Source organism: Alligator mississippiensis, chromosome 2 (genome assembly GCF_030867095.1).
Source record: "Alligator mississippiensis isolate rAllMis1 chromosome 2, rAllMis1, whole genome shotgun sequence".
NCBI classification, from domain to species: Eukaryota; Metazoa; Chordata; order Crocodylia; family Alligatoridae; genus Alligator; species Alligator mississippiensis.
The window spans coordinates 281,671,491-281,683,827 of record NC_081825.1 but is presented as its reverse complement, the minus strand read 5'-3'; the positions used below and the strand labels follow the sequence as shown (position 1 = coordinate 281,683,827).

Here is a 12,337-nt window from a genome sequence, read left to right as displayed (position 1 = left end):
TCACTATACCACTTCCCAAACAGATAATAGGGAATTTTGTACAGTTCTCATTACACTGTAATTGCTGTTTTATTTCATATAATAACCTAAGATATTTAGGGGGAAATTTGTCCCCAATGCAAAGGGTGGGTCTGTATAGAAAGGGTGTGGGTTGACTGCAATTGGGAGGGGTTCAGACTCACAGAATTGCTACAAACAAGCCTTTAGGAGTTAGGTCGGGGGTCCATGATTATGGACATGTAGTGGAATAGCCAGGAATAGCCACAAAGCCAAGTTACTTTTGATTTGAGCTGGGTACTGGGCAGAAGCTGGTGGAATTTACCTACCTGTTCTTGCTTTGTCCCCAGTATAAAGCCAAAATTAATAGGGAGGGCTGAATTTAGCTGTGTTTTGTACCAGCTACTAAAACAGAAATAAGCTTATTATTGTTTTGACATTTAGAATGAAACATAATCAGTCAAATAGCAGTAGTGGGAGCAAATGTTAATATTTCTGGAAAAGACCACCTTTTGTTACAATATGCAGAAAAGACAGAAGTGTTCACTAAATTCACAGTTTATAATTACCTATGGAGGGAAAGGATATCTGATACCAGGGAGCTCTTTAATCTAGCAGACAGAGACATAACAAGATTCAGTGGCTGGAAGTTGAACTCAGCAAAGTTCACACTGGAAATAGGACACAATTTTTTAATAACGTGGATAATCAACCATTGGAACAGACTACAAGGGGCAAGGTGGATTCTCTTTCACTAAGAGTCTCTAAATGAAGATTGGGTATATATCTAAAAGATGCAAGTGAGTTAAACCACAGGCTTTTGGACTAGATGCAAACCTTACTGGGTGAGATCTATAGCCTGTGTGGTACATGGGCCAGACTGGATAGTGATGATGGTTTCTTTTGACTTTAAAAATCCATTCATCCATGAATCTATCTATCTATCTATCTATCTATCTATCTATCTATCTATCTATCTATCTATCTGTGCACACCTGTCCCAGGTCTGTTATTTAGTCTAAATTTTACAGGTACTAGTCCAATATTTTGGACTTTTGTTTCACATTTTAAATGAACACACAAATAAATACCCACCAATAAAACCGCCAACCTCAAGAAGCCATTGAAGTCAAGCATTTTGACTCTTTAAACCTGCCAGGGTTCATACAAACTAGTTTAAAAATCCTTTACTTGAAACCCATTCAGCAAAAACTCAGCATGTGCTTACCTTTAAGCACATGAATAATCCCATCACTATTCAATAAAGCACTTCAGTGCATGATTAAATTTCACCGGCTTCAGGGGGGATTATTCACACGCTTAAAATTAAGCATGTGCTTATGTAATGAATACATGGCATAGCCACTATAGCTAGTTGTTATAAAGTGGTTAGTTAGACTTCTTCGTGGCAGGAAGGGGATTATGGTAGCTATATATCAAAAGTAGCCTTATAACAGAGTTTTATAGCACAGGTGCACTGCATTATTAAATATAAGGATAATTTTTGAGCAATACATGACTGTTTCTGGGCAAGTTTAAAATATTTAGCAAGTTTTAGAATATAAAAATGTTCGGAGTGGATCTTCAAAGACTTTTTGACATTGTTCTGTTCTTAAAAGTGAGCATCTACACTGCTCAGGGCAACTTCTAGGCAAGATAACCATGAAGTGATAATATGGAAATGAACATTTTATTTTATTTTTTATTTTTTTAAAGGAGAGTCTAGGGAGAGTCTTTGAGGGTTATGAAAGCAAAAAAAAAAAAAAAAAAAAAAAAAAATGAAGCTGTCAGAGCCTTGGTAGCCAAGTAGCCTGCAGTCAATTTTGCCATTGTGTAGGGTCTCTTGAACAGAAGACTTTAGGGGCATAAAAGCTAAATAAAACAAAAAGAGAGGGAATACTGTTCCTGTTATGAGTGATAGCTTGTAAATTTTGTGTCAGTAATAAATACTAATTTGCTTTTAAAAAAGAAAACTAAAAGGGGGTGAGTTTTACTTTCTTTACTTTAAAAAAAGCTAAAAGGGAAAGGGGTTTACTTTCCTCATTTGAAGATTGTGGATGGGAAGTTTTGGAGAATAAAACAAAACATCTGATTTTCATAGAACATGTAGTAGCAAGCATCTAGCCAGCTGCCATTTTGAGGCTAATTTTTTTAATCAGCCATTTCAGTTTTAGATTGGCCTTCATCCTTAGCCGGCTCAGGGATTCTTTTTCTTACATATGTGCCTTCTCTGAAGTAAACCTTTTTTTTAACCACAGCTGGTTTTTTTTGTCAATCTTTGACCTAGGTGAACAGATTTCTGGGACTACCCCTGCAAACATTTGCGCAAAAAAGGGGGAAATAACAAAAGACGTGCTGTGACTAAAAATGAAGAAATCAAACAGCTATGGGTAATAAATCGATTAATTAGAGTGGATAAAATGAAGGTGAAGGGTGCAAAGCACTCTCAAATTTAAAGATAGATGACCTTGTAAGATGCTGCACTTCATTTGCTATTAGATCACACTTCTGAAGGGGCTTTATTAAAGTCTAGTCTAGGGTGAGCTGAGGTAAAACATATTGTTAAAAAAAGCTTTTGACAGAATATGTTATATACTTTAGTCTGCTTCAGTGATTTCTGTCACTTTTTATACTGCACTTGTTACTGTGCAAGCAAAATTAAGGGTCTAGACAGTTTCATCATATTTCTATAAGAAACAGAAATTTAAATAGTTGAAATAATAATGAGAACATTTACTATTGCTTCTGTTTCAGAGCTGACATAAAAAACCCGCAATAACTGCCTCAGTGCTAAGTAGATTTTAAGGGATACAGTACCTCCTCCATTCAGTATGTGTGTATGTCCCTTAATGTCATTAGTGGATAGACATTACAATGAAAATATGGCTTCTCATTTTTTTTGCCATAGCTGTAGTTAGAGATTAATCACAGAAGTTGAGCATACTAGTTAGTTGCCTCCCTTCACAACACAAAATACATGCCTATGCAATAAAAAGAAGTCAAACAAATAGAGCCTACTGCATTGCATTCAAGCTTTGCTTTTGGTCAGGGGCCTGATACTCTGCAACATCTACTTAGATCAGTTAAATCAGTGGGAGGGCTTCTGCACACAGTGTTATAAATATACAAATGGTGGTGATAGGTAGGTAGATAGTTAGAGAGCCTCATCACCATATTGCCCATCTATTTGTCTGTCTAATCATTTCCCATCTTCCTTCTGTCTAAGGTTTCCTCAGTGGCAGCCACTTCTGTAAACGGCTATGTTAATCTGAAGTCAGGTAGAAGGCAGGGTACGTTTGTACTTTGCAGACTAACCAAAGTATAGTATATATATATATATGAGCACAAGCTTGCATGGGCTGAAGCTCACTGCATCACATGCTGTAAGCAATTTCTATAAGCAGCTAGAAAAGTGGAATTAAATCTGTAGTCAGCTCTCTTTTTGTGCTGTTTTAACTTCAGGTTTCTTGGTTCCTGTGAACTGTTTAGCTTTAAAAACACAGTTTTGATAGTACAGTTTATTTATGTATAAACTCTTTTGTTTCCAAGTATAATGCTTGAGCAACAGGCTTCGGCAAACCTCAGTACCAACAACTAGAGGTAGGTTGTTCAGCTTCAGATCTGTTCCCCAGCAGAGCGGGGATTTGGGTTTTTGTTCACTCCATTATACACATATGGCCCAGAAAGGAGGTAGGGTTCTGGTTCTGAAATGTGTTTATTAATTTATCAAGGATAGATTTGCACAGAGCCACTAACAAGAAAAAAAAAAATGAAGCTAAGAAATAATGTATATTGTGTCCAGGGTCGGAATTCTTTAGCTAGCAAAATTATGACTGTAGTACAGACTTGTCCACACCTGTCTTTTTTGTAAAGCTGAATCAAAGTTAAAGGAATGCTTTCTACCTTTCTATAGTTGTTCAAATAGGCTACAAATGCAAATACAAAACTATGTTTTTGGCTCTGGTTACCACTTCTGCTTTGGAGGGCAGGCTCAGGCTCAGAGATTCTTGGGACTGAGTTCAAGCGCTGCCCAGCATTTGTTACTGATAATTGCGACTGTGCTGTCGGCTTTGATTACCGGATATTTCATTTGAGTGGCTTCTTGGTGTTTTGGCAAAGGGAATGTAAAAATGGTTTATTCAGGGGTATGTTTTCCAAGCTCCTGTTGACTTTAATGGGACTTGTGCAGCTAAATACCCACGTACTGTTTGAAAAATGTAAGGGACAGCATGACTGAAGCATGAATGAATTAAATACGGCAAAGATCTGGGGAGACTGCTGCGTGAAGTATATAAAAATATAAAATTAAAGAGTGAAATGATACTGAAGCTTATTTAGGTACCAGAAAGGAGATTTACCTACTGCACAACATTTTACTTTGATTTTACACATAGCTTTCAATCCTTTGAAACAAATACCTAGAAACAAATATATGAAAGGAGCACGATCCTGATATGCCAAGAAACGTTTCATATGATAATCAGGGTATATAAAGGTATACATAGAGAAAATACGTGTGTGTACATGTAATGTTTATCATACATGTTAAATGAATAAGCAGGTTGAATAAATGTGCTGTAGTGTTCAGTCAATTTTGTATTAGTCAGTAGGTTGCAATTAAGCCCCCCCTTTCTGAAATGCCAAGGAGTAAATCTATTAACAAAATAAAGCGCATGCTAATGGTATTTAAACATTCTCCACTCTATTGTTTTTTGAGTGTTCTCTCTTTTTTTTCTCTTATAGGTAAAGATGAGCCTTCAAGCTATATTTGCACAACATGCAAGCAGCCTTTTAATAGCGCTTGGTTCTTGCTTCAGCATGCCCAGAACACACATGGATTCCGCATCTACCTGGAAACAAGCCCTTCAAACAGTTCCCTTACTCCACGCATCACCATCCCTCCTCCTCTGGGACCAGAGACTGTTGCACAGTCCCCGCTGATGAATTTCCTTGGAGACAACAACCCTTTTAATCTTTTAAGGATGACAGGACCCATCCTGCGTGATCATCCTGGCTTTGGTGAGGGTCGGCTCCCTAACACACCGCCACTGTTCAGCCCACCGCCTCGTCATCATCTGGATCCACATCGCCTTAGTGCCGAAGAAATGGGGTTAGTCGCCCAGCATCCCAGTGCCTTTGACAGAGTTATGCGTTTAAACCCCATGGCAATTGAATCCCCAGCGATGGATTTCTCCAGAAGGCTTCGAGAACTGGCAGGAAATAATTCCACTCCTCCTCCAGTCTCACCAAATCGCACCAACCCTATGCATCGCTTGTTGAACCCTTTCCAGCCAAGCCCTAAATCACCTTTTTTGAGTACCCCACCATTACCGCCAATGCCCCCGAGCAGCACTACGCCTCCCCAACCTCAGGCTAAGAGTAAGTCCTGTGAATTCTGTGGAAAAACATTCAAGTTCCAGAGTAATCTTATTGTACACCGACGTAGTCATACAGGAGAGAAGCCCTACAAATGTCAACTCTGTGACCATGCTTGTTCCCAAGCCAGCAAGCTAAAACGTCATATGAAAACACATATGCACAAAGCTGGTTCCATGACAGGCAGGTCAGATGATGGACTGTCCACCACGAGTTCTCCTGAGCCAGGCACAAGTGAGCTCACTGGAGAGGGGCTAAAATCCAATGAAACAGATTTCAGGAATGAGAGTGATCCCTCCCTGGGCCATGACAATGAAGAGGAAGAGGAGGAGGAGGAGGAGGAAGAGGAGCTTGAAAATGAGAGCAGGCCAGAGTCAAGTTTCAGCATGGACTCAGAACTGAGTCGTAACCGAGAGAATGGTTCCAAGTCGCTACCAGATGAAAAAACCCTTGTCCTTGGAAAAGTTATAGAGAATGTAAGTCTCGGTGCCATCCAGCAATACAATGACATGCTAGCTGAAAAGCAGAAAAGGGGTAGTAGCTTCATGAAAAGATCTTCTGACCAGCGAGATCTGTGTCCCCGAGACCTCTGTCAGAGAGATACAGGCGATGAAGACTCAGTGGCAGGAGAACTTGACCGCACTGAGGAAGGGACAGTCAATGGAAGAAACTTTGGCCCAGGCGAGCCCTTCCCAGGCTTGTTCCCTCGCAAGCCAACACCTATTACAAGCCCCAGTTTAAACAATTCGTCTAAAAGAATAAAGGTAGAGAAAGATTTGGACTTACCACCAGCAACGATAATACCTTCTGAAAATGTTTACTCCCAGTGGCTGGTAGGGTATGCAGCATCAAGGCACTTCATGAAGGATCCGTTTCTAGGATTCACAGACTCCCGACAATCCCCCTTTGCAACTTCTTCTGAACATTCTTCAGAGAACGGAAGCCTGCGTTTCTCCACGCCGCCAGGTGACATGCTGGATGGGGGTCTCTCAGGGCGCAGTGGGACAGCAAGCGGAGGCAGCACTCCCCACATCAGTGGACCTGGTCCCGGTCGACCCAGTTCAAAGGAAGGGCGGCGGAGTGATACATGTGAGTACTGTGGCAAGGTCTTTAAGAACTGCAGCAATTTAACAGTGCATCGTCGGAGCCACACTGGAGAGCGGCCTTACAAATGCGAGCTCTGCAACTATGCATGTGCCCAGAGCAGTAAGCTGACGCGCCATATGAAAACGCATGGCCAGATAGGGAAAGAGGTCTACCGCTGCGACATTTGCCAGATGCCCTTCAGTGTTTACAGCACCCTGGAGAAACACATGAAAAAGTGGCACGGAGAACATTTGCTGACAAATGACGTCAAAATTGAGCAGGCAGAAAGAAGCTAAGGCCCCCATTAGGTTAAATCAGGGGTCTAGGTAACATTTAATTTGTACAGTTTAACTATTTGCCAACTGAGAAAAGCTGACCTAACTTGCCTCCATAAACATAACTTAGCATAACTAAGGTAGGTGCCAGACCGTGGCACTTAAATATAACCTGTGTCTACAAAGTTCTATTAAACCCGAGGGTTGATTAAGGCAGTAAAAATTGTGGAGCCTTTTAACTGTGCAATAATTTCTGTATTTATTGGGTTTTTGTAATTTTTTGGCATGTGCAGGTACTTTTTTTTATTCTTTCTGTTTAAATTTCTTTTAAAATTTTGTTGGGTATCCCTTTTTAATTTTACCCTGTAGTAGCCTGAGATTACTTGCATTGTAGGGGAGAAACATATCTTTTTAAATTATAATTTTTGGGCCGCTGCTTTGTTGAAATTTAAGCTAAGCATGTGTAATTTCTTGTGAAGAAGCCAACGTTTTAACTGAGCTCTGTCTTTTTTTTCCTTTCCTCTTCTTTTTAAACAACCTTGGAGATTAGGGAAAATAAAATTGTACAGCGAATAACAATCTTTAAAATTAGCACTTTCTTTTGGAATTGGATCTGATATGTAGCACTGACGATGTCGCTAAAGATAGAGGCCTTTTCTATGTAGATTTCACCATTAAAGTTATGTCAACTTAAAAGACATGGATGCAGGGATTTTCTGAAGGCAGCTACATAAGAAAACCTATTATATTAATTGTGCATTATTAAGAGATAGTTTCCTCTGGTTGTTAAGGATAAACCACCATTTTGTCACTTGTTCTAGGATCAGTAATTAAGATATCTGAACGATCCACCCCCACAGGCTGTAATAATACTTTAAAGGTATCGTAATATTCTTTTCAAACCTTGGATGAAATAAATGCCATCCTTTTTGTTTACCACACATTCAAAAGTCTAATTGAGTTCAGGACATCTGTAAATATCTCTTACTTAGCCAAGTAGTCCATCGCTACTAGAACTGCTGTTGTTAAGGCAACGATCACAAGAGCGCAGTGGTACTTTCTCAGTCCAAGAAACTAGCGTCTGTCAGGTATTTGGATAGTGAATATAAAGTATTAGGAATATCTCCTATAATGTACAATAATATTATTGTAAGGAAGGAAGAGAAACATATGTCAGCTCTAGTCAGGTTTCCTGCATTGGCCTGATTCTGTTCCCCGTGAAGTCAGTGAGCATTTCCCCATTGATTCAGGCAGGAACAGGATGGAGCCCCACGTATTATAGCGAAGAAAATGCAAAAACAAAAAACCGTACCTGCTCTTTTTTTCCAATTATTTTATGTTTTAGCCTATTAGGACTAATAATAACAAACAGTGGACAATTAAGGTTAGGTATTTGAATTATGTTGACCCGCACTTTAAAGTTTATGTTTGTGTTTAAGAGAAAATGGCTTCTCAACAAGAAATTACCTCAGAATCTTCTACTTGGCCCAAAGGTGGGTTAAACTGTAAGGGAACAGCTGAGATTAAGTGTCAGTGTTGCTAAGCATGGCATTCACAATACTGGCACTATAAAGAAAAATAAAATAAAAATAATTTATTGGACAGTTTTTCTACTGCCATTCAATTTGACGTGAGTGCCTTGAAAACTGATCTTCCTATTTGAGTCTCTTGAGACAAATGCAAAACATTTTTGTGAAATGAAAAGACTTTTAAAAAAAGTAAAAACAAGAAAAGTACATTCTTTAGAAAAAAAGAGCCACATTTACTTAAAAATTACTGGTTGAAGATAGTGGACATGAAAATGCCATAAGACCCAATCAAATGAAGATGTATACCCAGCACAACTTCGGACATCCATTAGCTGAATTATTCTCAGCCTTTTTTTTTTTTTCAGGACAACGCTGCTTAGGAAACGGAATGGAAATGATTTACTGCTGAATTAAAACTCAAATGACACAAATTACAAGTTGTTATCATTGAATGAGAAAAAACAATTCAGGAACAACGGCTAATTTTTTTTTAAAGTTAAATTTAGTGCACTCTGTCTTAAAATACGTTTACAGTATTGAATACATACAAGGGTAAAAAAATTGTGTGTATGTGTGTTTGAGCAATCTTTTTTTTTTTTTTTCAAAGTTTGCTTAATAGGTTATTAAAAATGCCATAATGGCCATGTGTATATTGTTTTCTTTTGGTGACGGGGTTTTAGTATATATTATATATATTAAAATTTCTTGATTACTGTAAAAGTGGACCAGTATTTGTAATAATGGAGAATGCCTGGGCATTTTACAAAACCAGAAAGAAAAAAAAAAAAAACTTTTCTTTTTTCCTTGAAAATGTTGCAGTAAAATTTAAATGGTGGGTCTATAAATTTGTTCTTGTCACTGTAACTGTAAAGTCTTGAGTTTTAGTAAATTTTTTTCTGCCTTGGGTGTTGAATTTTTATTTCAAAAAATGTATAGAAACTTGTATTTGGGGATTAAAAGGTGATTGCTACACCATGTAGAAAAAGTATGTAGAAAAAAGTGCTTAATATTGTTATTGCTTTGCAGAAAAAAAATCACGTTTCTGACCTGTACCTATTTTTCTCTTTTTTTCCCCCCCCCCCCTTCTGGAATGGATATTGATATTGGTTGATTCATATGATGTAGGCACTTGCTGTATTTTTACTGAAGCTTGTAATTTTTTAACTGTACGCTTGTCCTTTTAAAGGGATTTAATGTACCTTTTTGTTAGTGAATTTGGAAATAAAAATAAAAACAAAACAAACAGGCTGCCATAATATATTTTTTTAATTTGGCAGGATAAAATATTGCAAAAATAAAAAAAAAATTTGTATGTGAAGTCCTTATTGTACAGGAAGAAAAGGGGTTGTTAGACGACCTTTGAGTAAAAGAAACAAAACAAAAGAATTAAGTGCTTTTTAATTTTCTTTTTTTTTCCATTTTTTTTTGTTCACAAATAATTTTCGTTGTATATATATATTTTTTGTCAGAAATAGCCTACAAAAAAGTGCTGTTCCCACAGGGCTCTAATAATTTTGATGGTGCCTGGACCCTTTGCCTCAAGGCTTTATCAGGTATGGTTGAACCAGGCTGGTTGGTTATTGCCTATTTATGTTAAATGAAATCCAGTTTCTTTAAAAATGTTAGAAATAACATTCCACAGATTTCCCCTTCAAGAGAGAGAGAGAGAGAATGAGAGGAGATTTCCCCCCATTGCAAATGATAAAATGTTTAGAGCATCTTATATCATATCACCACCTCCCACTCACTTCCCCCATGAGTCACTGCCCTCTAGAGTAAGGTGATTTTTCTCTTAAAAAGTGAGAGCAGTTGCATCCATTTTGACAAGTAAAGTGATCTGCTGTTGTACAGTTTTAATTGGATTGAAATAAAATTGGTCCAGGCACAGCCTTCCTTTCCCCTGTCAGAACAGGACCTATTCCATGTACAGGTCTTGCCAGTCCATGTTATTATCTGCTTTGCTGCTGTTCACTCTTAATTGTACATTCCATAAATTTCTGAATGTTTGAAGACTGGGATGAAATTCTGTACCTTTTGATTTTTCTCTTTTCAGTTCTCGCCGTCTCTCTCTTTTTGGTTGGAAGGGGAAGGACAAATAGCAGAAGTGATAGTCATAAAATCATAGAAAATTTGGGCTGGAAAGGACCTCCATAGGTCATCTAGTCTAGTCTCCTGTGCAAGGCAGAATCACCTCTCTCTATCTTGTCCTCAACAAACATCTGTCTAACCTTTATGAAAAACTTCCGGTGATGGAGATTCCACAACCTCTGTACATAATCTGTTCCAGCATTTAACCACTCTCAGAGTTAAAAATCTCATCCTAATATTCAGCCTAAATCTCCCGTATTGCAAATTAAGACCACAATATCTTGTCCTGACTTCTCTGGACACAGAGAACTGCCATCCTCTTTATGACAATTATGACAGTCTATTGAAGGTTTTAAAGTGGTGAAGCAGAAGAAAACGGTTAACGTGGTTTCAGGAAACGATGGTAAGAAACACCATGCCAAATTTTTTCTTCACTTTTGTCTGTGCAATACTGCTGAAGCCATTAAGGTGGCATGTGCGTAGATGAAAGCAGAATTTGGTTCAGCTGTTTTGCAAACACCTCCTTGCTTGACTCTACCCTAAGATTTTTTGGCAAAGGTTTGAGCTCAGGTATTCTGGTGTAAATCAGTCAGAAGGGGTTCATGTGATTTCCTCCTGATTTACTCCAGTGTAATTGAGATTGGATTAAGGTCCCTGAAAGGCATATTCTACTTCTTAGTGAAAATTCTAGTCCCTTTTACATTTGTGTGAATCTAGAGCAATTTCATGGAATTCACTGAGTATTCACTGGGGTAATCAAGATCAATTTAACCCTCCGTTTTCAGACCACTTCCTTGAAAGATAGAGTTCACCTTTCATTTTAAAGCAAATTGCTTGGGAGCACCAATAGCCCTATTGTTTTTAATTAACCAGCAGTTAACACCAGCAATTGTCTAGTCACATGATATAAATCACTGACAAACTAACAGTAAGTCGCCCAAAAAGCACAAGGATTGTGTTACTACAGACTAATGATGATGGAATAACCCCCTTCTTTCTGCTCAGAAGAACATACTTTATTAGGCCATAAGCACAATGTAACATAGACATACAATTATGCTGCCATATTTATATTCCCAATTCAAAGAAATATTAAGTTGAAATTCCAATGTGTCAAATCTGGCTGTCATTGAAGCCAAAACTCGAACTGGTTTCCATGGCAGAAAGGCTGGGCCCGTCATCTCACCCAAGAAATGGGAATACTGCTATTACAGAAGAGGGTCAAAAATCAGCATTTCATCCCAGTCCTGAGTAAAAGACAGTCCAAGGTTTTGTTTATCACAGGCAAACTCATTTTTATGGTGCTCTTTGTATTTTAGAACTGCAAAGCAAAGTAACGTTGATTTAAGTTGTTTGCATTTGTACCGGCAAGGCAAAATATTTTTATTACCTTTTTCTATTACTTATTGTATGAGCTTTTTGTTGTTTACTTGGAGGTTTTGTCTTTTACTACAAGTTTGGAACTATTTATTATTGCTTGGTATTTGTGCTCTGTTTAAAAAACGAGCACTTTTTTTTTATTATGGATAAAATGTTGAGATGGCTGGAGGTCATTTCAATATGGCTTAGTGAAATATTTATTGTTCCTTTTATTCTCTGTACAAGATTTTTGGCCTCTTTTTTCCCTTATTGTCACAATGTTGAGTTCAGCATGTGTCTACCATTTCATTTGTACGCTCGTTCAAAACAACGTTTGTTCCAGTTTCAAGTTATAAAAATAAATTGGACATTTGACTTGATCTCCAAATCTTGTCTTTCCTGTTTATTTTTAAATTTGGGGGGACCGAAAGCCTGAAGGATCAATATGGTTTACAAGATTTATAGGATATTCTCCTATTGATTCAGTTCAGCCTTGATTTGGAAAAGGCTTCCTATTTAAGATGGATTCATAAACATTTGCTTACTGTTAAGCATGTGCTTAAATCCCAGTAAGGCCAAGGGACTTAAGTACATGCTTAAAGTTAAGGATATGATTAAATGGCTTCT

At 37.9% G+C, this 12,337-nt stretch overlaps 1 protein-coding gene across 6 annotated transcripts in view; it reads left to right on the top strand.

Annotated features, from left to right (window-relative positions):
• BCL11B (BCL11 transcription factor B) overlaps positions 1-12,090 on the top strand; it is a 104,046-nt gene extending 91,956 nt beyond the window's left edge. For all 6 annotated transcript variants that reach the window (XM_006261044.4, XM_019481604.2, XM_019481601.2 and 3 more), the window contains one exon: positions 4,741-12,090. In XM_006261044.4, the coding sequence (XP_006261106.1) occupies positions 4,741-6,755 (2,015 nt within the window). In that variant the 3' untranslated portion in view covers positions 6,756-12,090. The remainder of the gene's footprint in view (positions 1-4,740) is intronic.
• The last annotated feature ends 247 nt before the right edge of the window (positions 12,091-12,337 follow it).